This window comes from Cucurbitaria berberidis, assembly GCF_010015615.1.
Source record: "Cucurbitaria berberidis CBS 394.84 unplaced genomic scaffold K460scaffold_2, whole genome shotgun sequence".
Lineage (NCBI taxonomy): Eukaryota > Fungi > Ascomycota > Dothideomycetes > Pleosporales > Cucurbitariaceae > Cucurbitaria > Cucurbitaria berberidis.
The window spans coordinates 220,985-247,652 of record NW_024468936.1 but is presented as its reverse complement, the minus strand read 5'-3'; the positions used below and the strand labels follow the sequence as shown (position 1 = coordinate 247,652).

General features: G+C 51.3%; 13 protein-coding genes across 13 annotated transcripts; 8 read left to right on the top strand and 5 right to left on the bottom strand.

Annotated features, from left to right (window-relative positions):
- Window positions 1–1,919: 1,919 nt before the first annotated feature.
- Window positions 1,920–2,769, bottom strand: K460DRAFT_329789 (uncharacterized protein). The gene is made up of 2 exons (XM_040930755.1): window positions 2,685–2,769; window positions 1,920–2,636 (listed from the first exon to the last, which is right to left on the bottom strand). Exon 2 carries the CDS (start codon window positions 2,574–2,576, stop codon window positions 2,217–2,219), a length of 360 nt encoding a protein of 119 aa, XP_040789512.1. The 5' UTR covers window positions 2,577–2,636; window positions 2,685–2,769; the 3' UTR covers window positions 1,920–2,216.
- A 2,062-nt stretch (window positions 2,770–4,831) lies between these two features.
- K460DRAFT_50669 (acetoacetate-CoA ligase) lies at window positions 4,832–7,316 on the top strand. The gene is made up of 3 exons (XM_040938471.1): window positions 4,832–5,229; window positions 5,280–7,012; window positions 7,062–7,316. The coding sequence occupies exons 1-3, from the start codon at window positions 5,005–5,007 to the stop codon at window positions 7,171–7,173; spliced, it is 2,070 nt and encodes a 689-aa protein (XP_040789511.1). The 5' UTR covers window positions 4,832–5,004; the 3' UTR covers window positions 7,174–7,316.
- Window positions 7,317–7,459: 143 nt separating this feature from the next.
- K460DRAFT_402312 (uncharacterized protein) lies at window positions 7,460–8,110 on the bottom strand (the record flags this gene model as incomplete). The annotated part of the gene is made up of 1 exon (XM_040936516.1): window positions 7,460–8,110. The coding sequence occupies one exon, from the start codon at window positions 8,108–8,110 to the stop codon at window positions 7,460–7,462; it is 651 nt and encodes a 216-aa protein (XP_040789510.1).
- Window positions 8,111–8,318: 208 nt separating this feature from the next.
- On the top strand, window positions 8,319–12,074 carry K460DRAFT_413762 (uncharacterized protein). Its single transcript, XM_040937625.1, has 2 exons — window positions 8,319–8,538; window positions 8,599–12,074. Exon 2 carries the CDS (start codon window positions 8,643–8,645, stop codon window positions 11,850–11,852), a length of 3,210 nt encoding a protein of 1,069 aa, XP_040789509.1. The 5' UTR covers window positions 8,319–8,538; window positions 8,599–8,642; the 3' UTR covers window positions 11,853–12,074.
- Window positions 12,075–12,437: 363 nt separating this feature from the next.
- K460DRAFT_392412 (uncharacterized protein) lies at window positions 12,438–14,107 on the top strand (the record flags this gene model as incomplete). Its single annotated transcript, XM_040935887.1, has 3 exons — window positions 12,438–12,589; window positions 12,746–12,773; window positions 12,824–14,107. 3 exons carry the CDS (start codon window positions 12,438–12,440, stop codon window positions 14,105–14,107), a joined length of 1,464 nt encoding a protein of 487 aa, XP_040789508.1.
- A 681-nt stretch (window positions 14,108–14,788) lies between these two features.
- K460DRAFT_276085 (trafficking protein particle complex subunit 5) lies at window positions 14,789–15,538 on the top strand (the record flags this gene model as incomplete). The annotated part of the gene is made up of 2 exons (XM_040928088.1): window positions 14,789–14,973; window positions 15,067–15,538. The coding sequence occupies 2 exons, from the start codon at window positions 14,789–14,791 to the stop codon at window positions 15,536–15,538; spliced, it is 657 nt and encodes a 218-aa protein (XP_040789507.1).
- A 486-nt stretch (window positions 15,539–16,024) lies between these two features.
- K460DRAFT_50612 (thioredoxin-domain-containing protein) lies at window positions 16,025–16,901 on the top strand. Its single transcript, XM_040938470.1, has one exon. The coding sequence runs from the start codon at window positions 16,163–16,165 to the stop codon at window positions 16,637–16,639; it is 477 nt and encodes a 158-aa protein (XP_040789506.1). The 5' UTR covers window positions 16,025–16,162; the 3' UTR covers window positions 16,640–16,901.
- Window positions 16,902–17,000: 99 nt separating this feature from the next.
- On the top strand, window positions 17,001–18,142 carry K460DRAFT_278290 (disulfide isomerase; the record flags this gene model as incomplete). Its single annotated transcript, XM_040928240.1, has 2 exons — window positions 17,001–17,517; window positions 17,574–18,142. 2 exons carry the CDS (start codon window positions 17,001–17,003, stop codon window positions 18,140–18,142), a joined length of 1,086 nt encoding a protein of 361 aa, XP_040789505.1.
- Window positions 18,143–18,489: 347 nt separating this feature from the next.
- Window positions 18,490–18,832, bottom strand: K460DRAFT_374116 (uncharacterized protein; the record flags this gene model as incomplete). The annotated part of the gene is made up of 3 exons (XM_040934642.1): window positions 18,490–18,575; window positions 18,623–18,737; window positions 18,785–18,832. 3 exons carry the CDS (start codon window positions 18,830–18,832, stop codon window positions 18,490–18,492), a joined length of 249 nt encoding a protein of 82 aa, XP_040789504.1.
- Window positions 18,833–19,145: 313 nt separating this feature from the next.
- K460DRAFT_276995 (Ebp2-domain-containing protein) lies at window positions 19,146–20,438 on the top strand (the record flags this gene model as incomplete). The annotated part of the gene is made up of 2 exons (XM_040928157.1): window positions 19,146–20,088; window positions 20,140–20,438. The coding sequence occupies 2 exons, from the start codon at window positions 19,146–19,148 to the stop codon at window positions 20,436–20,438; spliced, it is 1,242 nt and encodes a 413-aa protein (XP_040789503.1).
- Window positions 20,439–20,966: 528 nt separating this feature from the next.
- On the top strand, window positions 20,967–21,746 carry K460DRAFT_352135 (uncharacterized protein; the record flags this gene model as incomplete). The annotated part of the gene is made up of 1 exon (XM_040931622.1): window positions 20,967–21,746. One exon carries the CDS (start codon window positions 20,967–20,969, stop codon window positions 21,744–21,746), a length of 780 nt encoding a protein of 259 aa, XP_040789502.1.
- A 288-nt stretch (window positions 21,747–22,034) lies between these two features.
- Window positions 22,035–23,454, bottom strand: K460DRAFT_352134 (MFS general substrate transporter; the record flags this gene model as incomplete). Its single annotated transcript, XM_040931621.1, has 2 exons — window positions 22,035–23,197; window positions 23,256–23,454. 2 exons carry the CDS (start codon window positions 23,452–23,454, stop codon window positions 22,035–22,037), a joined length of 1,362 nt encoding a protein of 453 aa, XP_040789501.1.
- A 1,691-nt stretch (window positions 23,455–25,145) lies between these two features.
- Window positions 25,146–26,410, bottom strand: K460DRAFT_425545 (uncharacterized protein; the record flags this gene model as incomplete). The annotated part of the gene is made up of 2 exons (XM_040938233.1): window positions 25,146–25,217; window positions 25,280–26,410. The coding sequence occupies 2 exons, from the start codon at window positions 26,408–26,410 to the stop codon at window positions 25,146–25,148; spliced, it is 1,203 nt and encodes a 400-aa protein (XP_040789500.1).
- Window positions 26,411–26,668: the final 258 nt, after the last annotated feature.

The following is a 26,668-nucleotide window of genomic DNA, read 5'->3' as shown; positions in this document are numbered from 1 at the left end:
GCGAGGTTCGCCACGCTGTATTGTGTCTAGCCCTCGTAACCCCATGTGTCTCTTTTGTGACTATAATGCCGTTTCACAGGCTAGACTACCGGGTACCGCCAAGTATCCCGAACCACATGTCAGGGGCGAAGCCGCGAGACATTTCGGCTGCTCAAGATCCGCACTGCCTGTACTGGAAGCGGTGAAGGTCGTCCTGGCTCGTTACGTCCATCTACAGCCTCCCGCCCCCCCGCTTCTGTGTTCCGATGTCAGTTTAGTTGACAAAGTCACACCGCCCTAATGTAGGCGAGGTTCGATACCACTGGGATATGGGGGTGGGGTCCAAGGCCAGCCAAGACTGACCTAGCAGTATTGACGGTCGTTAGATATTCAATACCAGTTATCGGGCCTTTGGCAAGGGCATGCGGGTAGGACCCGAGGAGCAAGATCGACACGAAGGCGCGGCCCATTAACCAAATCCCATGCACCCGCTTGCCGCGCCATGGTGGTCGCCGCTACCAGATCGTGGTGGCTTCTTTGGCGAGCAGTCAATCCCACAAAAGCGTGTCGGTTCAGGTGCCCTATGCTTTATCGCTCTTTTGGAGCGCTTTGGAGGTGATAGCTAGCACTATGGCTCGACTGCCTCTGCCTGGGATGTCGTATAACCCCTATGCTTGTAGCTTCCTCTCATAGCGAAGTGGTGTCGTGAGAATTTAAGATTGCGCAGCTTGAAGATGGTGCGAAACGGGTCAGCCAGGTGAGGGTGGAATTTCCCCAAGACCAAGAAGAGTGGATTACCCGGACCCCCTGTTGGCGTGGTGGTGGGATCCTGGTGGTAGTCTCCCTGGGAGTGCACTTCGCGTAGAGACCGCTAAATTCGGGAAATGAGTGGCCTTTGGGCTCGGGTTTGCGCGTCGTGTTTGATATCTACTCGGCACGACAGACTAACTTACCCTGGATCTGTTTGACGGGCTTATTTGTAGCGAAGCGCTCCACCTGCGTTGTTGTTGCTGGTTCAGCAGCTTTGTCAGCTCATTGGCTAGCGGTGGGACAGCGAAGAACGATTCAGCCCTATCACTCCGCGAACTATATACATGTCTGAAACGACACATTCGCTCACCCTAGCAAAATCAGCGGCCTCGTTTTCTCGATGTGTTTTCGTCATTGTTTTACTGTGACAGAGATGTTCCGTGCATCATTACTCGAGAATTGTTGACGTGATAGGAGGCGCGCTACCAACGGCGCAGCCCGGAGATTGTGGGTATTCAGATCCTGATCCCTGCAACCACGGAAGACTCCAAGACCGAGCTGTCAGGCAATAGGATGAGCTGAAGCCTGCTCCCCACTTGGGCCCAGGTTTCCCTGTTGAAGGACGAAGTAGCGTCTAGTTACAGTATCGAGTCGTCCCTTGCATCTAATATGTAGCATAGCGGATGTAAACCCGGAGCCGTCACGACCACCAACGCCTCCACATGCAGTTGTAATTAAACAACGCATTTTGGGTCGTGGAGGGTGGTGGTTGAGAGGACGCTCGCAATAGCTTACCCCTGCATATTTCGACGACGCTTCGACGACGCTAAAGCCTGCATACTGGAAGAAACAGTTGTGGGTCGCAGAACAGGCATGGATATTCCCGTGGACCTGGCTCTCATGGGTTCATAGAAACGATCTGCGGTGGGTTCGAACTTCGCCCCCCTTGGTACTCTGCCATTTGCTTGAAGTAGCCAGGTGCAGTTCCACGTAGGCACATCGACGATCCGGCCGTATGGGACGCGGATACGGGAGAATTTCCACTTCTACAACCGTGGTGAGTACATTATTCGCCTACGATTTATCTGCAAGCCATCACTAGAGGAGGCCGCAAGTCGCGCCGAAGCGAGAGCCCAGCAGAGGGGTAAGACGACGGGGAGGGCGCAAAGGAACCACGATGCTGGAACGAAGGAGACGGTCTGGCTCGGAGGAGCAGACAGGAAGGATTGTATTGGTTTCGAGAAGCGAATGGCGAACGATCGTCATTAGAAGTTTGCAAATTAGTAACAAAAGTAACAGTAGGAAGTAATATACAGGTTTAGCGTTGAAATGCACCGTGCCGAGTACCTAACAGGGACATGATTGGAGAGACGAAGAAATTATTGAAATCGACCTGCAAGCGGTGAAGCTATGTAGCGATCTGCACTTGCTTTTCTCGGAGTGAAGGAAATGCTAGGTCAGGACGCCTTACTGCAAGGCCCACACACTTATCGCCGATTCGGGGTTGTCACTGTCGCTTTGTTGGCTGATTGTTCTACAATAGCTTCGAGCTCGCGAGAGATATCCACCATATCGGCCCGTATCATGTGTCCGCAAGTGCAGCCGCCAGAGGCGGATGTACCAACGCGGAAGTCCTGCGAAAAGCCCGCCGGTGGCATACACTCGAGTCGCTGTAAAGGCTTTGAACCTTCAGGTTTGGGGTGGGTTGGGGCCAGTTGGAGGATGGCAGAGTGGTAAGGACAGTTGACATTGAGAGGGGTTGAATGGATCGTGTTTGTTGGTGAAACGACCAGCCCTTGATTGAGGTACTTGATGGAAAGACTGTCGTGCGGATTTTGATGATTCATGGTACCAGATAAAGGGTATAGTGATGCTAAGTGTGAGCACTTCTGTTCCGCTTCTGAAATCTAAGCCTTAGTCCACGAAGTGCCGATCAAAAGAATATGCCCACTTACATCGTAAAATACAACTTATATTGGAAGTATCGGTTTCGGAGAGTTTATGAGCAATACTCTAAGCTAGTGAATGGAAGAAGCAGTGTATAGAGGATGGAATAACATTCAAGTGTCAGCAGAAGGTGTACCTTTATAGAGCTCTCTAAGTTAGAAGACAAGAGTCCTTCCTAGTAAGAACGTCGCTTTTGCTGCAAGCTGGTCGATTTCCAGTCTAGTATTCCCCCAAGGCAGCGCCTGAGGCGGCGGGCCGGACGGAAACGAACGTTTGGCGTAGCTAGCGTGATAATTGAAGCGCCGATTCCACTTTTTGGTGCTGAAATTTGTTCTAAGATGGGATCGGCTCCCAAGTAGAGGCATAGGTGCATAGTGCTCAGCTCCATTGTGTGGATCTGACGTATCGCGGGCTTTGACGGCTTCGCGGGTGTCGGATGCTGCCGTGTACATCAGATGCCATAAGGAGAAATTTCTACAGTACCCTAAGCAATCAAAGTTTAATGATGTGAAAGATTGCCGGCACGGTTCTTGTTGTATGTACTGTCCAAGCCACATGCAGGGCCCTACGTCGACTGATGCCAGTCAGCAGTAGTGTGGAGAATCTGAGAGCGATTCACTGGTTGGAATACCGTTCGCCGATTTTCAGGCTTGTTTATTGTTACACAAGGTCGAAACACAAGTTCGAGACTCTAATACCGATTCGGTACTCGATGTCAGGATTTACTCTAGTTTGAAATGAACCATTATCAGATGAGAAGACGCACGCGCTAGGAAGCATGCTACACAGAAGCGAGGGTGTCAGCTTCCATACTACTGGAAACCTGGAGTAGGTGCCTGCTGGGGTTCGGGCCCACATGTCCTAGTTGATATTCTCATATCTGTACACCGCTTCATCCGACTGTCGATCGGACCCCCTTTTGCAAGCTGATCATGCGAATCGCGCAGGCTCACTGAAGCCCAGTACGTCTTTGAGTATCTCAACGCCTCGACAAGTCGTCAATGTCTGAGCACTGACTTACTCAGAGACTCGTTAGTCTGGGTCCATATTGGCGAAATGGCCGGGCAACAGTGCACTCGGAGTCGTAGAGCTAGCCAATAGAGCTTTGACTTCAATCGTTGAGGCGCGTACATGTAGACCAGCACGAACCAGTACCTGAAACATGATGGCTCAGTCGTAGAGCCATGTTGGAGATGATAAGACCATCAATGATGAGACGGCTACAGAGCGGAGACCAGGGGAACCAGGCCGGGGCACGAGAACTCAGAAACCGGTTTGTGCAAGGCCCGTGTCTTTACGAATTTGGTGATGGAGCGGGGATGGTCGTAGGCGACCACCAACTGTCGCGGCACCACCAACACCGTTGGCGGGATGAAACGGCGCAGAGCTCCCCTTGTCCGTGCAAGGTTAAGCCTGCGTCGCTTGGAAATGTCCTTTAGACCGTGCGAGCGAGATGAATTCGATGGGGGCGGATGAGCGATGGTGATGAAAGGCATGGTCCGCAAGCAGGCAAAAGGCAAAAGGGCAACGGCCGTGCTGGATGCATGTTAGGGGCTCTACAGCCCCTGGCGTCCTTCTATCTGTCAGCCAAGCCGTCTATGTCCCCCCGAGCGCGTTCGTTGAACGGTCGTGGCACTATGGCAAGGCGTCGGAGGCGGTAAAACCCTGTCGCCATGTGGGCAACCTTGCAAGGGCGCCACACCGATCTGTGTCGCAAGCGCAGCAGGGTCCTACGGATTTAGATTACGTTCTTTCCAAGGGTCAAATCATTTGACGTGGAATTCTGAACTCGTCCAAGTTGGTGCTCGTGACTGTATCCTATTCCATCCACCGGTCCCAGTCCCAACGTACCCTGCTACAGCACGGCGAGGAAGCAAAGGGGTTGACGAGATGGAGAAAACGATCGACAATCCTTTACCTAAACAGCTCGGGAAGAGACCTTGACGAGAAGGGTAAAGTCTGTTTCGCTGTAGAAGTTTCATCGTCTCCTCGTTATTGCAGACTGAGTCAGCGTCTGTTGCCGACTATCACGACAAGCGAAGGCTGTCATGGCCGAAGTGTGAACAAGAACAAGTTTGGATACACCTTTCGTCGTTCGAACGATGACTTTCAACGATATGTCGTCGGAGCGGGGACCCGAGCCGTTTTCGAGGGGCGGAAGAGCCCGCGTGGATCGAACCGAGGAAGCGATCATTACAGGGATGCCAAAAAAACAGTTGACGCCTGCGATAGCCGTCGTAACTCAACAACACGACTGTTCCAGCCTGTAGAACCTCATCTGCTCTTTTGCGCATTGTGAATAAACGCGGATTGTTCACGCTAGACGACATGAATGGGATCAATGACGCGTCGACGAGCTCCAAGCTCCTTTGGAGACATTCCTCTCCACAGTCTACGCCGATGTACCAGTTCCTCCAATTGATAAACCAGACTTATGGACAGCAGCTCTCGACCTACCAAGACTTGCACAAATGGAGTATCGATAATATTGACGACTTCTGGCTAAGAACTTGGGACTTTGTCGGCATCAGGCACCAAGGGGTTCCATTGTCGGTCAATAGTACCGCTCCAGGCACTCGATGATGTGTGCTGACGAGGCGTAGGCTGTCGACGCTGATGCGCCCATGTTCCCTCGTCCCGCCTTCTTCCCTGGAGCAACATTGAACTTTGCGGAGAACCTACTCTTCCCTACTCAACAAGTCGATGCCGATTCTCCCGCCGTCATCGCCGTAACCGAAACCACACGCGAAACAGTGACATGGAGAGAGCTGCGGGAAAGAGTCAGGCTGTGCCAGACAGGAATGATAGCGTTGGGGTTCAAAGAGGGCGATCGAGTCGCAGGATATGTCGCCAACCATACAAACGCACTGGTAGCCATGTTGGCGGCTACTTCGTTGGGAGGAATATGGACTGCTGTCAGTCCAGATACTGGTGTACATGCGGTACTGGAACGTCTGCGACAGATTGAGCCCATAATCCTTTTCGCGGACAATGCAGCGTACTACAACGGCCGAAGTCATCCCGTTTTGCCCAAGGTCAATGACATCGCTAGTGAACTCCCATCCCTACAAGCAGTTGTAGTCTTGCCTACTGTAGCTTCAGTAGAGTTTGATGTCAATTCCTTGACAGTACCCTCCGGGAAGGCTTTCCACTATGCTACTTTTACGTCTTTGAGCCCGGGATCCGAGCTTATCTTCAAGCAACTTGAGCCAGATCATCCAGTCTATATCCTCTACTCGAGCGGGACCACTGGCGCACCAAAATGCATCGTCCACGGCGCCATTGGCACCTTGCTTCAGCACAAGAAGGAACATATCATTCACTCCTCAATCACGCCCCGCTCAAGACTTTTCTACTTCACTACGTGCTCCTGGATGATGTGGCATTGGCTCGTATCAGGCCTGGCCTCGGGCGCAACTCTAGTGCTCTACGACGGTTCGCCCTTCCGCTACATCGATAAGACCGATCCCTCAACATCAGTTCCAGACGATCTTGCTATGCATCGTCTAATTGAAGAGTTCGGTGTAACCCATTTCGGCACTTCCGCAAAGTATCTCTCCATACTAGAGCAAAAGTCTGTCGACCCTAAAGCTGCGGGACTGAAACTGGATGGGCTAGAAGCGATTTACTCCACGGGCTCACCGCTCGCTCCGTCAACCTTCTCCTACGTCTACTCCGTCTTTCCATCAAGAATCAACCTCGCCAGCATTACAGGTGGCACCGATATAATTTCTCTTTTCGGTGCCTCAAATCCCCTTCTTCCTGTCTATGAAGGCGAGATTCAGGGACCTGGTCTCGGCATGGCCATCGCAGCTTACGACTACACGGGTACCGACATCTCGTCCACGGGTGAGCCCGGTGATCTGGTGTGTACAAAACCGTTTATATGTCAGCCAGTAGCATTCTGGGGCTTACAGGGCGAGACAAAATACCAAAAGTCTTACTTCGACAAGTTTGTGAATGCAAAGAACCAACCCATATGGCATCATGGCGATTTTGTGCGCTTCAACCCAGAGACTGGTGGGCTGTGGATGCTTGGGCGCAGTGATGGCATCCTCAAGCCTGCTGGTGTTCGCTTTGGGTCTGCGGAGATCTACAATGTGGTCCTCGAGCACTTCCCAGAGGATGTCGCTGACGCGTTGTGTATTGGCCGAAGACAAGAAACGGACACAGATGAAACAGTCATTCTTTTCTTGAAGATGGAAAATGGCCATAAATTCACATCTGAGCTCGTTGATAAGATCAAGGTGACGATCAAGACGGCGCTCAGTGCACGGCATGTACCAAGCGTGATAGATGAGTGCCCTGAGATTCCAGTCACTACGAATGGAAAGAAGTGAGTTGTACTATTTCGGCAAGGTGGCCTTCAAACTAACAGTACACAGGATAGAAGGAGCAGTCAAGCAAATATTATGTGGTATGAATGTCAAAACGAGCGCCAGCGTCGCAAATGCGGAATGTCTGGACTGGTATCGAGCATGGGCGAGGACGCATTGAGCTGTACAATCTAATCACCACCGAGTTGATGGAAGGCCTGTGAGGCTGATCGAAAATCTTAAGCGCCCCTTTCACTTGCACTTGAGTTCAAGTCAAAACTTGACTCACCCGGAGACCTCAAGCAGATGGGTATCCGACGGTCGACTTCTTTCAGTATCACTGAGATGTACCAGAACAACGATATCGCTTGATCTTGAAGACCTCAGAGGCTGGAGATATATCAGATCATAACCAATGTCTGAAGGTATACAAGCAAATCTTCCTCAGTGGGAAATACGAACTCGCGCTACTTCTTCTTCCCCTTCTTCGCCTCCTTGATAGTGAACGCCGGTGCTGGCAGCAACTTTTTCAACTCCGCCTCCAGTTTCTTCAGTTTCTTCTCTCGTTCTTTCATCTCAGACTTCAAGTCTTCGTCTTCCTTCTTCACTTTGTGCACCTCTTCCTTAAGATGTTCGATTTTTGCGTTCTTCTCAGCGCAGAGCCTCTCGTACTTTTCCTCTGGGGTCTCTCCTTCGAGTTGTGTTACCTTCTGACGTAGGGTGTCGATCTCCATTTTGTGTTTCTCGTTCTCCTGAGCAAAAACCCGGCTGATATCCATGCAGTGGGGACAGTTGGACGACGGATTCTGCTCGCAACATCCGAGTGAGCGGCCAAGGGTGGCGCACAATGCGCACTGCCCTTTGGTCTCGCCATCGTGGGCTTCGCTGGGCGGGATGACGAGCGGATTGTGGTCGTCGCTGACCGTGTCTGCTAAAGTATTTTCATTTGACGAATGGGGATGCTCTTGGTTGTTCTCAGAAGATGTGTGGCTCGAGATCACATCTTCTCGAAATGTGTTTGTGAAGACGACCCTCGCGTTCTGCGGCATGAAGGTTGCGGCAGTAGCGCGAAGACGCGAGTCTGCGTCACCGATTGAAGTCTTTGATTTGTGCGACATCTTTTGCAATCGGAAGACTTCGTTGTGATTGGGACTTGAATTTTGCATGATAGAGGCAGAATGATTGAGTGGGTGTCACTTTGCCAAGGTGAAAGCGCTTGTTTGCTTTGGCGGCACCCTGCATGAAGCTCGGCCCATCAAATGGCTCACCGTGTATACACAGCAAATCTCTCACCTCATCATACGAAAACAACGATAACCTAATTTAGCCCCAGGTCTACAGGGCGTTGGAACCCGCGTTATTACAGGCGCTGTAGAGCTTTGGCATGCTCCCATAGCAACGCCCACGTCAGAGCTACACCGGAACATCATATGAACATCAAATACGTTCTCCTCCACTTTCCTACCACCACTACCACCAGGAAAGCGCGCTCAACAATACACGGTTCAGCCTCAACGATCAAGTCGCTATTGTGTATAGGATATCTGTAAGTCCTAACAGTCTATCGACTGTCACACTATGGGTATTGACCTCTCCTCTACTATAGTATCGAGCTCGACACTCCCCGATATACGCGCATATCTGTTCCCCATGAGCGGACACACCAACTCCGCGATGAGTGAAGATAATTCTAACGAGAATCCACCCGGCGCTCTTCAGGATGATCAAGAAAATTCAGATCATGTTGAAAAATACAACACTAGCTCCATTGTACAAGAGTATGATGACTGGGGCGGACCCATCGACAATACAGGCACGGCCTATACGGAAATGGGCGACAGGGAATATATAAACAAAGTTAAGCAGTTGCTGCAGGGCCAAATTGCCCGGGCCACTTCCCAGGGCAAATCCACAGTCCTATCTGAACTGAACGAACTCTCCGACTCCATAAAATTAGATTCGATGGAGAGTGTGATGACTACTTTTCTCATTTACTTCGCGCGAAAGCTTCGAAGCCCAGAGGATGATATTCAAGATCACGACATAGTCATGTTTTTACTTGACCTGTTCGACGATATGCTAGTGAACCTAGGGGTGCTCAAGATGACGAAGGCTTTGTCCGTAATGGAGAACGCACTTTATCACCCAGCCGGGGGTGTAAGGACGAAAGCCGCTGTGGTACTTGAGAAGTGGCGCGACTTGATAAACGGCCAACTTGCGAGCGATGAGGCTACTGAATATTCCAACGGCAACGTTGTCACTGACAATCCAGATGTCTCTCCATACTCAGAAGACTCCAATCTTTCGAAGACCGCGGAATCCCACTCACCAAGGCCAACCAAGATAGTCGATATCAATGATTTCCGAGACCAAATTTGTCGGGCGTTACCTCGATTGGATGTGATTAAAGCAGAACCAATCTTACCCCAACTGATGCTCCTCCTAGAAACCGCCATTTTCAATCCTCCAGAAGCTGTTATGTTTGGATTTCTACATATACTTCGGCGAGCAATCGAGCTTGGCAGGGATATCACTGGAAGTTTGCCTCGAGGTGCTGTATGGATTCTCAATGTGCTCGATCAGATGCCGATAAATGAAGAAGTGCTCAAGGCGACCTGCATCCTGACTGCTCTCGAGAGTGTACAAAATCATTCACACGCCGATGTACAAACAAGCGTAAATCAACTCGTCAACAAATGGCGCATGTTGATGAACTGTCAGGAAGTGGGTCATGAAACTGAGCTATCCCCAGTGCTACGAGCATTCTCACTCAAATTCACGGACAGTATACAGTCACTCACTGTGAAAAAGATAGCTTCGATCAAGACCCACCCGGAACCACCTACATTGCGTCCAAGACTGCTCACAGATCATACTGATTTTGAAGATACAACTGTAGATTTTAGAACAATCCCAGGAGATGCTCACACATTCAGTGCTGCTGGAGCAAGAAAACCAAACAAGCTCAATAAGAAGGCTGCTAAGGGGCGCTCAACTGCAGACACGTCGGCGGAATTACCGCGTGCTTCAGCCCAAAACCGTTACACCGAAGACCCAGTCGCTTCTCGTGGAATTCAGGCGAAGCATACCTCAGCTACCAGATCTTTTACGGCGACTCGTCCTCTTGCCAAACATCCTTCGACTTGTCAAGTGCCGGCTGCGGAACGAAGTCCTCCGTCAGACTCCACAACTTTCACTCTGCCAATATTCGTCCCCGAGTTTCCATGTTGCGCCGAGGCAATAGCAGCAGGCCCCATTGCCAAGTCTACCCGCAACGCTTTGAAGAGTAGTCATGAAACAAGTGGCTTTGATGGTTTTCTTGTTTATGTACAGGATACTATCAACTTAGGCCAGCCAGCCACGCAGAAGCTTGAAGAAGAACTGAAGGCTTTTCATTCCTTGGTCGGTTCTGCGGCTGATGAGCTCATCAGGGTCGCTCAAAGCACGCTGAAGACTAAGACCTTGAAGCTTACCATGGGAAACGAAATCGACCGCCTTGAGCAAGAGGGTGTGAATTTGAGTATTGATATGGAATACGTCAACGAAGCTCAGACAGAGACAAATCGAAAACTTTCCAAACTCCGACGAAAGTTCGCAGGAATAGGCGAACAGTTACAGAAGGAGGAAATTGATCTCCAGCATCGCCGAGGCGCGATTGCTGTTGATTTGTTTCTAGCGTTGAAAACCTTATGGAAGAGCAGCTGTGTCAACCTCGAGGAAACGATGAAATTGAGATCAATGCTGCTTGAGAAGAATGCCCGGATCAGCAACCTGCTTTCTACAGAAATGGCTATGGCTGCAAGTGGTGATGGCTTGAAGAAAGAGATGAAAGCCCTCCAATCCCATGTCCTCGAGATAGAGATCGGGAATAAGAAGGCTTTAGAAAAAATCGAGACCCAGAAACGCGATCTAGACAAAGGATACTATGACAACGTGCAGAAGTTGGTCGATGCTCGAGTGGGCGACGAGAAAACGAGGCTATCGGAGCGGCTCGCTGAGGCACATGTCGCAGTGAAGCAGCGTGATAAGTTGACCCTGAAGATTGAAGAGCTCCAACCAAAGATCGCTGATTTAGAACGGGAGATGGAACGCTCGAGCGTGGCAAAGGCAGGATTGGAAACCAAGTACACGCACCTAAAATTTGAGGCCGACGTAGTCAAAGAGGGCTACGACCAGCTCACAAAACACAACGCAGAACTTCAGATGGAAATATCCGATCTTCGAGGAGACGTTGTACGATTGACAGAAGAGCGGGACAACCTGCTCGCCGAACGCGCATCGGCGCAGAACACACGCAACACCTCACAGGCCATGGTCCATCCGCCAGCTGCACTTGCTATCACTTCTACACCAACGAGTAGGTATCAGAACGAGCACGAACATCTGAGTGGCTTGATCGGAGTCTGGCAGAATACATTAGATACCGTAATCTCCGACTTATCCAAGACGCATGCGGAGAAGGATGCGCTTGATTCCAAGATTCAAGACATTGAGCGCCAGCTCCAGGAGGTCAAGCCTACACGGAAGTCAGCCCCCCCTACCGGTGCAAAGGTCAAGTCCAACTCTCTGGATGTAGGCCTGGGGTCTTCAACTAAGAAAGGCCGCCCTTTAGTCTCCAAGGAGGTTCTGCCATCAACTGCTCAGTCTGGAATATTCGCAGCCCGAATGAGTCGTGTTAGCGCCGGGCCTTTCCCCGCTCTCGGTGCCCCAGCTGCACCTACTTTGAAGAGCTTTGCTGAGGCGGCTGCCGGGAAGGTTCTCCGCGTTGTCGAAGTACCGAAGGCTGACAAGGGAAAACGACCGCGCCCTTCAGCGATCGAGGCTTTGGCCAGCGAAAATTCTGAGCACACTGAGGGTTAAGGAGAGGAATGACAGGTCGTGGGCTGTGGAAATGAGAGAAGGGCAATACAAATAGGAGCTAGGTTGTGTGGGTGTAGTGTGTGCCCCTTATGCGCAAGATACCCCTCAAAATTGTACTGGGTGGTGGCGTTGGATCTCGGATTTTAACCTTGCAATTTTCTACTTCTTCACATTCTAGCCTGTCTCTCGCAGCACCCATGTTAATAGTTAGGTAGTGACCCCAATCCTCTTTATCGTCACCTTCAGCTGACACTAATAAACGGTTAGCCTCCATCTCAGCTTTTCTCTCAGCTCCTGTGGACTCTCATCCCACTACCTCGCTCTTGACACTGGTCATCTTGATCCCCTTGGAAGGTGCCGTCCCTTCATATCTTGCACCTAAAGAAGCTGAACTACGCAACATCTCGGGGTCCTGATTGAGTGTTCGGAGGTACTGATGTTGATAGGGCGTCAGGTGAGAGAAGCGGCCGCCTTAAGTGTTCTCTATGAGCTGCCCAATGGATGTATATCGCTGTAGCGAGGCTGGGATTCATTTGAGTAAGGTATATATGATCAAGCGGTATGAGAGGTCTCGGGTGAGTTCGAATGGTAACCAACGCTTCAATGAGCCCTACAGACTGGGAGATTGGCTGGTTTATTCAAGAGCCATGGTTAGACTTCTTATACGCACCAACGTCTTTGACAGAATTAGACCGATATAAGATGAAAAAGAGAAACAAAATTAAGGAGCGACAACTGTAGGTAACGGAAGCCCGTGCGTCGCGTCATCCGCCAAAAGTGGAAGGAACGCGAAGGTATGATGTTTAGGTCTCGTGCGGCTTCACTTCACCAACGTCCGATGAGTAGCAAACACCTCGTCTGTCCCCGCTTTCACATCTGGATGACGACAATAGCAACAACGACCTCGTCCCTACGGTCAAGGTACACTAAGTTAGGGCTGAAATGGACGAGCTTGTACTGATCAGAAGTAGATGAGTATCGACATTGACGCCGCTTTGGCGCGTCTAAGCGACGAGTTCCAGGACCGGCTGAATGACATTCAGAAGGAGTATCTTACTAAGCTCAATGAAGTTGCCAGCGAAGCTCGGGCAGCACAGTCGAATATTCAAGAAGCCACAACGAGGGACAAGCTAGAAGCGACCATTACGACCTTGACACAAGAGCGAGACGAATGGAAAGCCAATGCTGAGATCCAAGAAGGACACATCATCGAGCTTACATTGCGTCACAACGAGAGTCTTGCAGCCCAGAAGAAACATTTGGAGGGGTATGTACACAGACTGGAGGAACTAGAGCAGAAGAAGGACCGCTTGTTGTCTAGGGTCGTCGAGACGGGCAAAACCGCATACACCACGGAGCAAGCGAGTCTTGCACTTGAAAAGAAGAATGACTGCCTGAATGCGCGTATCGAGAAGGTGGAAGCAGCACTGAGTAGGGAGAGACAGCTGAAAGTAAAGTATTGGGAATCATTGATGAATGCTACACACACGTCAAAATTGACCATTGCATCCCTGGAAGAGGAGGTTAGGCGTTTACTTAAAACTGTGGAGGTTACTGAAGAGACATGCATGAGGACAGTGATGGTTGAGAGGGCAACCAAACAGCCCTGGCTCGAAGCGTGGAAGACAGAGCGAGAGACCTCGGAAAGCCTGCGCTGTTTCCTGCGTACAGAGGTGTCTGGCAAGGCACATATGCGGGACCACGCAACCAACGCAAAGTTCGGCATATTCGTTGTCCCTATCACCCTGCTAATTCGCAAGGAGGATTTCGAACACGTCCACCGCGAGTCAGGGTGGATGGATTGGCAGGATCGTCAGAATGCCGAGTTTCGCGATTGGTATGACGAAGAGAAGGGGGCCGTCATCGAAGAAGAGGAGGACTCTGACTGGGGAGATTGGGACAATGAGCATCGCATGAAGGACTACCGGGCTGAGCCTGGAGAATGTGAAGAGGCAGCTGAAGAAAATGAAAAAGAAGCCGGAGCTTACGAAGACGAATACTGCGGACAATCGGAAGAGGAACAAGACGGGTCTGATTATGAGCGGGGTAATTCAGAATCGAACGACTGGGATGTTACAGAAGCTCGAAGGCCACCCCCAAAGGAGCAACAAAAGGCAACCATTATCGGTCGCAGGTGGGCGGTGGGTGATGCTGTACTCCTTTCGACAGGAGTAGCGAGTACCGGACAGTGCTCTATGGGAGGCTTAAAGAAGTTTGCTCGTGGAGCACAAGAGAGCTACAACGCCTACTGTTGAGAAGATCATACCTCTCCTTCTGCTGTTTCATGGGAAATGACATTGCGGGGAGACCCACCTTCAATAATGACGATATACAATGTACCGCGCATTGAGAGCATCTCAACGGTGGACGAAACGTATCTGAGTTGCTCCTAGATAGATAGTGAAAAAACTCGAACTGAACGGTGCAATGAATTTCCTTCTAATGACGCGTCTTCCTTGGGATGATCTGATATTCAATCAGATCTAGAGTGTCGCATCTTGCGTGATCAAAAGAGCACGCTGGAAGCTTCAGACAGCCCCATACTGGAGCCGCTCAGGTTCAGTGAGTCTGGTGAAATTGTTTAGGTCCGATTGTAACCATATATTCATGGAAATGTCCGAAGAAGTAAGAGAGGCACGCGTCAACAGTCTGTCATTTGGCGGCGTCGTGATGCATGACATGTCGTCCCTTTTCTTGGCGGCCATCAACTCCGACGCACGCACCGAGGACCCACCAGACGAGGCCGTAGAGCCCCAACCATGTCGAACATTCTGCCCCTACACTCCTCTTCCTACTATCCGACGCGCCAGTCATCCCTCTCGTCGTCTGTAAATTCCCAGAACACGACATCTACGGCTTCATCCACGTCTACAATTCGGCCGCAATCGCAAGCGCAACAATCGCAACTCCAGGTAGCACGAGGGCAGCGCATAACGATGAGCGGGAACTCAAGTCAAGGTCCCGGCCTGCGGTATCCATCGAACAAGAAGACCATATACGATAGAAACTTGAACCGGAGTAAGAATGCGGAGCTCAGTAGAGCGGCATTTGCGTACTTGTTCATCGAGATGATTGCGTATGCGCAAAAGGGAGCAAAGGATGTGGGAGATTTGGAGCAGAGGTATGCCATTCTTCGCAGCAATTGGCGCTTAGCTATACAATGCGCAGTTCTGCAAATATGGAGTGGTAAAATAGTGCTAACGAAGCTACACAGACTGAACACCCAAGGCTACCCTATCGGTCTCCGCCTCCTCGACCTTCTCCTCTCGCGCTCCTCCAACCCCCTCGCCAGCATCCGCCCCACGCGCATCCTCCCGCTCCTACAATGGATCGCGCAAACCCTCTACCGGCACCTGTTCGGGCGGCCCGCTGACGCCCTGGAACGCTCGGGCTCCGACCCCGGCCAGTACATGCTGTTCGACAACGAGCCCATGGTCAATCAGTATATAAGCTTACCGAAGGAGCTGAGCAGTTTGAATTGTGCCGCGTTTGTGGCAGGCGTCATTGAAGGCACATGTGATGGTGCAGGGTTTCCGACCGAGGGGGTTACTGCGCATAATGTTGGGGAGCAGGACGAGGGGAAGGATGACAAGGGCATGTGGCCTGGGAAGACGGTGTTCTTGATCAAGTTTAAGCCTGAGGTGCTGGAGAGAGAGGAGCTGCTTTCAAGGGGTGGTGGATCTTAGCGGTCAACAGGCGTTAAGATTTCACAGGAAGGCAGTACGAGTTGACACAATGGGTACATGCATAGCGAGGCGTCTAGGACTCAGTTGCATTTGCAGGTGTTCAGTATGAGAGCATGAATACGAGTTGCTTAATGAATTCCAAATCAAGATCGCCGGCTCCGTCCGAAACTCTCCTCATCTCTTTGTTCCGAACGCTCGACGGACTTTAAGATGTAGAACACATGCGGGCCCCGCGGCTTGCTGAGTACTGAAGCATACCTTTGGCCTCCTATCACCGACCACCGCATGTAGCAAGCGCGCTCCCACGTGACCACGCCACAGATTACAAATGCAGGCTGGCGAGATCATTCCGAGCCTCGCGCTGAGGCATCATGGGTAGATTCCACAATATGGCACCAGATGGAAGCAAGATATAAGATTACGCTCTCGCCATACACATTGGCCGCCATTGGAATTCTGAACGGCATCACCTACTCACCCGAACGCACAGCCTCCCCGCCGTATCACAGCTGCAAACGCTAGCCTTCCAACGCAACCTCAAATTTATACGGAGCATATCCTATCCTAAGATCACTAGAAGACACGCAGTTGTTCCCACGATCGATCGACAAATCAGCTACAATCATGCCGACAGAAATCTCTGCCCCGCTGCACTTTCGCACCCTCCTCAACGCCCACACATATCTCATCGCAGACTTCTACGCGACATGGTGTCCACCATGCAAACAAATCGCGCCAATATACGACCAACTCTCCACCTCGTACTCTGCTGCTGGGAAATTCGCGTTCGTAAAAGTCAACGTGGATGAGCAAAGAGAAATCGCCGCACAGCATGGCGTTACTGCCATGCCAACCTTCCTAGTCTTTAAGGATGGAAAGAAGGTTGAGGAGATTAGAGGCGCAGATCCGAGGAAGCTGAAGGCTGCCGTGGAGAAGGCTTCGGAGGCGCTGAAAAGCGCACAGACTACGCTACCTGCGAAGCCAAAGCAGGCTGATGAGCCCAAGGTAGCGGACGAGAAGAAGCAGGATTGGGATGAGAAGACTGTTAGTGGGGGTTATGGGATGACTGGAGGGAATGAATGGAAGATGTCGCTGCATTAGAGATGTCGGGTTGTGTATTGCTCGTTTATGGCGCGGATTGATGGAGTTAACGGGATTTCGATACCCTGAATTCATGTCTTTTTCAAATACGCGTTCTGCCACATTCATTGATGTTACTCTTACATGTTACTTCGATTTGTGATCAACATTTTCGTCCTTTATTGGTCCTGCAGTAATGCTAATTTTGCGCTGATGGAAGCAACAATCCTGAGCGCTACGTCATTGGTCTGTTGTGGACACGTTCACGACTAGCGCTAAGTCTGTTCGCCGCCGTGTCGAAGCTCATCCTCCAACCCTCTATTTCTCTAAAATTCTTACCAGAGGCTTCATTCGTTTTTGAACGCTCCAAAACATCACCAATATGCTGTTCAGCCGCTTAATACCCGCAGCAGTAGCGCTACTTCCCGCCCTTACGTCCGCTTCCTCCGTCCTCGACCTCGAGCCCGCCAACTTCGACGATGTAGTCCTCAAGTCTGGCAAGCCCGCCCTCGTAGAATTCTTCGCCCCCTGGTGTGGCCACTGCAAGAACCTTGCACCCGTCTGGGAAGAGCTTGCCACCGTCTTCCAACACGCTTCAGACAAGGTCTCAGTCGCGAAGGTCGATGCGGATAACCACAAGTCATTGGGCCAGAGATATGGAGTCTCAGGCTTCCCAACGTTGAAGTGGTTCGATGGCAAGAGTGATAAGCCGGTTGATTATAATGGAGGACGGGACCTAGAGAGCTTGACCAAGTTCATCACTGAGAAGACGAGCTTAAAGCCGAAGGTCAAGGGCAAGTTGCCGAGTCAAGTAGTGTATTTGACCGATTCGAGCTTCAAGGAGAAGGTTGGAAAGGATCAGGATGTACTTGTTGCGTTTACCGCGCCGTGGTGTGGACGTGTGTTCCCCCCGCATCCCAATCGTGGAATAACTTGGATTGCTAATTATACGTAGACTGCAAGACTCTCGCCCCCATCTGGGAAGCCCTCGCCAACGACTTCGCCACCGAGCCCTCAGTCCTCATCGCCAAAGTCGATGCCGAAGCCGAGAACTCCAAAGCCCTAGCTCAAGAGCAAGGCGTTTCATCTTACCCCACCATCAAGTACTTCAAGAAAGGTTCTTCTGAGCCCCTTCCTTACAAGGGCGCCCGCGATGAGAAGGACTTTGTTGAATTTTTGAACACGAATGCTGGTACACACCGCGCCGTTGGCGGCGGTCTCGACGCCACTGGTGGCACCATCGAAGCCTTCAACACCGTCATCGAGAAGTTCCAGGGTGCATATGGAGATGGCGTGGAGGAGGCCCAGAAAATCGCTGCGGGATTGCAGGACAAGTACGCTCAGTACTACGTCAAGGTGTTCCAGAAGATTGGCGCGAACAAGGGATATGCGGAGAAAGAGCTCAAGCGCCTACAGGGACTGATTAGCAAGGGCAACTTGGCACAAGAAAAGCTAGATGATCTGGCCAGCAGGAGTAACATCCTCAGGAAGTTCTTGGGCATCGAGGAGAAGACCGAGTTGTAGGCAACTCGACTTCCCGGGACTGAAACAGCAATTAGAGGAGGATGCCATTACGACTATTACTTGGTATACTATGGCTATTAGGATGAAAAGCATGGCACTTGCGGGTAGCTCATGTAAATTCATGAAAATGACACGGTCGGCGTTAGCGTTATGATCAATTCTAGTCATTCCCCACAGCTTTCAATGCCTTCTATAACAATAACATCATGAACGCCAGTACTGAAAATCGCTGGAAATCGCCTATGACGCGCCGCATTAACTATGTGAGTTTCAGAGGTAGATATAAAACGTAAACGACAAGTCCTCTGCATGATTCCTCAAGTAGGTAGACATCTCGTGACTGCTCTTTACTTCTCTGACCCCGAGCCTTTGGTGCCGTCTCCAGTTTGCATCGCCGCTTCAAGATTATCCAACCGCCGTGACATATCGTCCACTATAATCATTAGCACCCCACTTCCAGGCAGCAAACTTCATACTCACTCTTGGCGAGCAGATCGCCGCTGATAGTTGAGAACTTGGTGTTCAATTGGTTGAGCAAGTCGTCAACAACGGCTGCAAGCTCTCCCGAGCTGTCAGCATTGTTTGAATGCAGAGACTGTTATTGCTTTAGTGGTGCTTGAAGAAAGCATCGAGGAAGCGTACGTTGGTGTCGCTCGATGCGCGATCTGCAGATTGCTGCGGAGTCGCCATGTTTGGCAGGTTGCGAGACGGTCGATGTTCCAAAGTGTCAGAGCTGAGGGGGGCTTGACAGATCTACCGCGTCTCTGTACAGTACCAAGGTACGCGGTGTTCGAAAGTGAATGCTAAGATACCTAGCATGCACGTGTTGGTGGGCCGCGGCTTGTTGCCCATTTCGCGGGCGGTCAGCCACTAGCGTCGACGCTAAATGTTTTCTCGGCCAAGATTTCGACCTTCGCGATAATTTTTGGGTAGCTCCGACGTCCTATCCTTTGCATTACAGCAACACCTTTGCCCTGATTTTTGTTTTCCGAATCAAGCAAATATGGCTAAAACCAAGCTCAAGACTGCGCTGGACAGCGAAAAAGGCCGAAACATCAAGCTTGAGAAGCAGCGCAAGAAGGAGAAAGAGGCCAGGAAACGGAAAGAGAATCGACAGGCAGAGAACTCGCAGACAGCTGGAAGTGACGCTGAAGAGGACGGAGGCGTCCCAGTTCCCTTGGACGAGGTAGAGGTGAAGCTCAACGGCAAGACGAAGAAGTCGAAGAAGAACAGTCCGATCAAACCTGCGCCGGCCGTAGACCCAGAGTGGGAGACGGACGGAAGTGAGGGCGAGGGTGACAGCGATGACGATGACGACGCGCCGGAGAGGCCTGTGCTAAACCTTTCGCACCTCGAGGATAGCGAAAGCGATATCAGTGGTGATGACGACGAAGACGAGGATGCAGAGGACGGCGAGGGAGAAGACGAGGACGACATCCCGCTCTCAGACCTCGAGTCAGTAGCCTCACAAGACAAGGGCGACATAATTCCCCACCAGCGCTTAACCATCAACAACACCGCCGCCCTTACTGCCGCGCTACACCGCATACAACTCCCCTACTCCAAGCTCGCCTTCTCAGAATACCAGTCCGTCACCTCCCATGAGCTCGTTGAAATCGAAGACGTCGAAGACGACCTCAGCCGCGAGCTCGCGTTCTACAAGCAATGTCTATCCGCGGTCAAGGATGCACGAGGCAGGTTAAAGAAGGAGGGCGTGTCGTTCTCGCGACCGGCAGATTATTTCGCGGAGATGGTGAAGAGCGATGAGCACATGGGCAAGATCAAACAGAAGTTGATTGATACGGCGGCAGGAAAGAAGGCCGCCGCAGAGGCGAGGAAGCAGAGAGACTTGAAGAAATTTGGAAAGCAGGTCCAGGTTGCGAAGCTGCAGGAGCGCGCGAAGGAGAAGAAGGACACCATTGAGAAGATCAACACGTTGAAGAGGAGTATGTATCCCGTGTCTCATATTTGGGTAATGCTTGCTAACCGATTTTCAGAGCGACAGGGCGCAGACATCACCGCCACCAACGAGGAAGATATCTTCGACGTCGCCGTCAACAACGATGACTCTAAGCCCTCTGACCGCGGACGTGGCGCTGACGGCAAGGCCTTCAACAACAAGCGCTCGAAGAAGGACGAAAAGTATGGCTTTGGTGGCAAGAAACGGCACGCAAAGAGCAACGATGCGCAGTCTAGCGCTGATGGCAGAGGCTACTCAGCCAAGAGGATGAAGGGCAAGGCTACCGGCGGTGCTAGCAAACGGCCAGGAAAAGCTAGGCGGGCGAAGACGCACTAAACGCGTGATAGTGCACGGTGACTCAGGAACGTGGTGCTTTCGCGTGGTGCTTTGGCGTTCTATAGGAGGATAAAAGCATGAATGTATATCGCAGGAAGTGGGATTTGATGTGGCCTTCAGAGATACCAATGTACATTTGTATAAAAGACGCTGAAGTCCTCCAGTACCCTTCTCCTGACTACGCTTCGCCAATCCTTCGGTCTGCCGGGTCGTGCAACCACTCAGATATAACAGCGTCACATGTTATCGAGCCTTCAGGAGGCCTTTACTCCATGTGCAACGGTAAACTAACGGATGAACTAGTAGCGTGGGGGCATTCGCGTCAACCCGACATTCACTTCGAAGAGAGCGAAATCGAGCCCGACGTCACCGTGCAAACGCTCCTAGGCTGCAGTGCCCTCCGTATACTTAAACTCCCCCTTCCCACGTCTATAACCGCTCCACCAACCGACCTGAGTATCCTCAAGCACATCCAAACCACACGCTATCGACCACCTCTCAACTCACCGACGATCTCCAGCCCCCACAATGGGCGAGCGAATCCACTTCGAAGAGCTCGCGTTGTCGCCCACGGGCAAAGTAAACGCAGGACCTCTCACTACCTATCTCAAGCCCAAAGACGCCTTCACGCCCCCTCCCTGCACTCCAGACACAATCTTCTACCTCGCCACGATCGCGCCACACACAGACTCATACCTCCTGCAAGGCCCGGTGAAGAAATTCGCTCACCTGCTCCCTCAAATACAGGACATAGTCTCCAATTCCCCCTCCGCAATCGACAAGTTGGCCTCGCTCCAGGAAATGGAGGAAGACATCTGGGGGGAAGTGGAGAAAAATGCGCAATTCGAACAAGATGGGTTTGAGCGCTTCGTTGTCGAGGGGCAGAGGGGCGTATATACAGTGCTCGAAGTCTTGAGAGAGAGGAACGAGGAAGTGAAGAATGTGCTCCCTGCCGCTATATACACGGTTATCGCAGCTGGGCCTCTGACCACTCCCTCGTCTTACACTTCCGCAGCAGTGGCTGGGACGCCATCTGGGTATGCGGCTATGACGCGCTTGGTTGGCAGTTTTGTGGACCGTGGGGCGGCACAAACGGCTGCGAGGCACATCATGCTGCAGTTGGTTGATGGCGTGGCGGGTGTGACGCGCACTGAGACGTGGGGGGCAGGCGGTAAGGGCGGGGGACTGTTGATGGCGATGTGTCCGGGAAAGATGTGGGAGGTCAAGGTTGTGTATGAGGATCAGGCGCTGAGGAGGGCGAGGGAGGGCTTGGATATGGAGGGTGAGAAGGTGGGATGGAGGGTCTGAAGGGCGGTTGTGTGCTTGGGGAGGAGGAAGAGATGCAATTGAGACCCTAACCTCCAAGTGTAGGACCATGCAAGATTCATAGAAGGCTTGCAGGAAAGACATTGAGGGGTCATCCCAAAGAATTCTGGTATGTAGAATTGATTGATTGATTGGCATATCAGAATTGTTGACAAATTTTAGAGGACCTCTGGAGTCGGGGCTTTCTCGTATCAAAGTCTATCTATTTACAATTGCTTTCCAGTTTGACATAACTTTTGTTTTGACTCCAAGAAAAGTACTCCCAGATCCTCACAACAAGTGATACCACAAGGTGTTCATCCCGCTCACCAGGGACGTCAGACCAGAGAAGACGATGAGTGCGCCAAACCCGCTTCCATAGCCCCCAATAGCCTCTCCTTTCCATGGCATCCCGTCAATGAGCGCCTCACTTAGAGGACCGGAGATGATGTTCCCAATACCTCTACCAACACAGAGTAGAGAGTAACACATCAAGGTATCGACATAGCCGAATCCTCTTTCTTCACCTCTCCTAGCAGTTTCTCTCATGACTGCTGGCCACACAGCTGGGAAGCAGCCAGAGAACAGACCGAAGAAGATACAAAAGAGGTACAAGACGGAAAGGTGGACTGCCAAGCCCCAAAAGAGGAAGACAGCAATGGTTGCGCCAAAGGCAGAGATGAAGATACAAGTTCGAGAATTCCACCGGTCCGTGAAGTGGCCCATGATGATAAGGCCCATCATCGCGCTGAGATTCAACAGCATAAGCGATAGAGTCGCTAACCAGGTGGATGCGCCAAAGACTTCGCGGGTGAAGGTGGGCAGGTAGATACCAGGGAGATAGTAGCCTGCGCCCTGGAAGAGGTTCGCAATCGAATTGAGGATGAAGAAGCGTGAACGGACAGCTCGCAGGTTCCAGAACGGCTTCTTCTCAGTGGCAGACGGCGGCAGTCTAGGCCTCACAAAGTACGCTAACGGAATGCCGATGACGAAGAGTATGCCCGCCCAGATGCGCATGGTGGTTCGGAATCCAACATTGTAAAGGAGCGCGTTGAAGATGAGAGGAAGAAACAGGCCCCCTAGACCAGCTCCGCTCCCAATGATCCCAAAGGCCAAGCCCTTGCGTTTGTCGAACCACTGGTCAGCAAACACAAGGAGCGGACAGAAGGCAAAGCTCCCACAAACTCCTAGTAGGACACCTTGTGTTCCAATGAGCTGTGTTATGGTCGTGCAGAAGGAGCTCGCGATGTTGGATACAAAAGCACCCAGAAGTCCTCCAGTTGCAAACCATCGAGCCCACTCAGGCTTCCGCCTGGCAAGATGAACGGTGACCGGCAAACAGATGAAGATGAGGCCCTGGTTCAGGACGCCAATGACTGCGATATTTGAGGAACCCGCAAACGGCTCATTGGTGCTGTAGAAGTCTTGAAAACGGCCGAATGAGAAACTGAATCCTGCATGTTTTCATGAGTATGAGAAGCTATTGACTAAGAATGTTCAGGTGGAACTTACCGATGGTTAAGACCTCAACAACGAAGGCGGCGGCTAGATACAGCCATGCAGCCCTTCCTCTATCGACCGGTGGCAGACCAGGATAAAGATCGATAATATTTGGGAGCGGCTTGACCGATTGCTCTTTGGATTCGGATAGAGTAGACACGTCTTGAGGCTGTAATTTTTCGACGTCTGTCGCAGATGTGCTCGCAGTCATCTTGAAGCTCGCTGTAGTAGATACCTAATTCAAGTTGAGCAGATGAAGACTGACCGGTATCTAGTTTTCAGATAGTTCCTTTGTATGGGTGGTACGCCCTACCGAGCTTGGCGGTCATTCGTGCGTGATCTGGTTGTCTTGCACGCCCTGTCGGGCTTGGCAACAATCGCTACGCGGTTTAAGTTGGACCTACACGCCTCACGTCAGACCTATCTGCAAACGACCGAGCTTGGCAATAATTCCGGTCAGAGTTCACGCTAGAAAGGAGCGAAATGGCGTGCCTATGGAATACAGGGTCTTCAAACGCTAAGTCGCTTTGTTGCTGAAGTTGCGCCAATTATTCCTCACGATGCAGTCCTACGGTTGCTTACATGCGACGGGGCGTATGGAGGCTCTGGACAAATGCATCTAGTGCAATGTCTCGAGCATAAAGAACTCGGACCGATTCCAGTGAAGAAGCCTAGAGAACGCCATGTCACGCCCGCATACCGATCTTCAGTCTAAATGCTTACTCTGCGTACAACTCCTTGTTCGACTGCGTAGCACCGCATGAAACGTCGTCATACCTACCATGGTTAGTAATTGCTGCCTTGTCACCGCCTATTGCTCTCTCCGAATGGTGATACGCGTGACGTGCAGATATGTAAGAGGATGACAGGCGCCTGGAGCAACGATGATGGTGCAGAGATATTAGTAGAAGAGAATGTTGATGATACTGATAATAATGATGTCTATCTTGTAGGCGCGCCAAGACGGGAACTGTGGATCGACCCGTAGGCATCGTCTTCGGGGAAGCCAGGAAAAGGCAGGTACTAAGGATGCCGCAGCCAGCGCTACTTAGCTTGATGTGCGGAGCAGACTCCGATAGCGCCAAGACGGGAAGTGTGGATAGACCCGTAGCATCACCGTCGGGGACGCCGGGAAGAGGCAAGTGCGCTGGCTGAAACGGTTGGTCGAGCACAAGGCTGACGCTCCTTCGCTCGATGTTGAAGACAATGCTGATAGCGCCAAGACGGAAACTGTAGATAGACCTATAGCATCGCCCTTATTAACGCCGAGAAGAGGCGGGTGAACGGGCTATAAACCCAGCAGTTGTGCATAAGGCTGCCGCAGCTAACGCAACTAAGTTATAAAGTTAATGAGAAAATAAGAGCGGCTCACGCTACACAGACCACCATTGTATAGAAAACAGTCGAGGGTTCGGCCGCGCACTTTACGCCAGCCCATGGTCCCCCCTTGTACATTGCTACGTCCCAATGTAATGTTATGAACGCCACGGATGATCAAGAGCGGTCAACTTTGCTGTACGGATGAGATGTCACCACTTAGGCAGTGGCGGCTTATGGTCATCTGCCCATTTGTTTCAATGCGTGATAGGGAGTAAGTTTCCCGTGCTCGACACTTCATCAGATTGCAAGGTATCGTAGACTTTCTAGTTGCTATGCTTCTTTTGACTCTGGGAATGTAATTATCTATAAATATAATTGCTGCTATAGAGCCTCCATCACGGAATTGAAAGTAAATACGTAATACGGTTAAACTTTTGTATTGTTAGAGGTTGGAAACTCTAATTTTTAATGTTACATGGGCTGCGCGGAATTATTCGCATCTAAAGCTATACTCTTTTTCTAAGAATTTCTATGACTTGCTTGACTTCCTTACGAAGTTCCTTCGTCTGTAACCCAACTGTCTCATCCAAAACACCGCTTTTTATCATTGGCGAAGATTCTTGCGCAGACAGAGATCTCCCTTCTCCACTGAGCCTGCACAGAGATGAGCTTTGATTTCTCTGCGAGTTTGTTCGCTGAATATTTGTGACCCTCACGTCCGGTGGGAGGTCCAGCAAATCTTCGGCACTTCCCAGTGATTCGAGAAGCATGGAAACAGCGTTCTTTACAAGTTCCCCTTGGGAACACAGGGAAACCTGGTGTAGTTGATTTAGGCGCAGACCACGATACGAGCGAAACTCTGCAGATCCATTCAATGATTTATGCGTAGTAGTGGGACCTCGCGAAAGTGACTCTGCCAGGTGTCTGAAAATAACCGAGTAGATCCGGTTTAGCGTCATGAAGCAAGAGAGGACAAGTAACACCGTTGGCGTCCCTAGCGCGGAGATAGTGCTTCCCTGCCGCGATTTATTGCTGGGTGAGAGGATTGTGCGAAATGAATGGGAGAAGAACAGAGCATCTCCGATTGGATAATCAGAGATCGCTTCATCTGATAGCCTGGACAGTTGCTGCTCGTAGGGAGACATCTCAGCAAGGAGGTTGGTGAGATCTACCAGGGGATCCGAGCGCTCTTTGGCCAGAATATCGTCGAGCCGTACACCGCGATCCCCGGGGAGCATATCCACCGCCCACGTACTTGGAGGTGAAGAAGACGTTTCTCGTGCTTCTGTCCGCGTACTGCCGTCGGGAGTATGAGTGGAATGCGGGTTGATCGTAAGGGTGTGTCTAGGCGCTGGGGGATCGATGCCATCCATGAATAATGACTCATTCCAGGGGTACTGTTGGAAAACCGCTTCTTGAGAACAATCTTCCCAAGTGTCTGGCACGATCCCCGTGGACACTGATTGGCTGCTCTGTGGTCTGCACTCGTCCAGGCTGAAGACATGCGATGCGTCCTGAATCGATGCTGATAGGAAAGATGGATCAGCGTCCGAGGTCTCCGCGCCTGAGCTGGAGGAGAAAGGGGAGCAGAGAGCAAAAAGATTCGTCCCGGGGATCGTCAGCTCCATATTCAGGTCCTTTCCCTGGAGTACTCCGTCAGGCGACGCTTTTGCGGTTGTGGGCCGTTGCGTTCGGGATCGAGTACGGAAGACACAGGATTCTGCGACCTTCGCCTTCACACATCGTTGACAAGGTGCGGTCGGCTCAGGGTCAAATGACGGGAGGCATCGTAGCTTCTGGCCCCTGCAGCGTTCGCACGAGGCACGCAGTCGATTAGTGCTGGACATGCTTACCTTCGGACAAATGTCTTTCAAGACCTGGCTGGGTTCTTTCTATATTATCGCCAGGATTAAGCTAGATCTTGTACGTATTAGCGGAGTTTTACAACTCTGGAAGACCCCTCGTGTTCGCCTAGAGGTTAAAGGTCAATGCGTATGGTGCCAATAGGCGTCCCCTGCATTTTGGACGCCTTACGATGCTTAAACTGGAAACTTACTGTGTAGTACCATTTCCCTTAAATGGAAAGCCGGCGGTTCTTCACTTTC

Bases quoted from the DNA above. Each gene is read 5' to 3' on its own strand.
- K460DRAFT_413762 (XM_040937625.1), top strand. From the start codon at position 8,643: ATGAGCGGACACACCAACTCCGCGATGAGTGAAGATAATTCTAACGAG.
- K460DRAFT_329789 (XM_040930755.1), bottom strand. From the start codon at position 2,576: ATGAATCATCAAAATCCGCACGACAGTCTTTCCATCAAGTACCTCAAT.
- K460DRAFT_50669 (XM_040938471.1), top strand. From the start codon at position 5,005: ATGAATGGGATCAATGACGCGTCGACGAGCTCCAAGCTCCTTTGGAGA. The intron at 5,230-5,279 runs GTCAATAGTACC...GACGAGGCGTAG, and splicing joins ACCAAGGGGTTCCATTGTCG to GCTGTCGACGCTGATGCGCC. The intron at 7,013-7,061 runs GTGAGTTGTACT...AACAGTACACAG, and splicing joins GTCACTACGAATGGAAAGAA to GATAGAAGGAGCAGTCAAGC.
- K460DRAFT_50612 (XM_040938470.1), top strand. From the start codon at position 16,163: ATGCCGACAGAAATCTCTGCCCCGCTGCACTTTCGCACCCTCCTCAAC.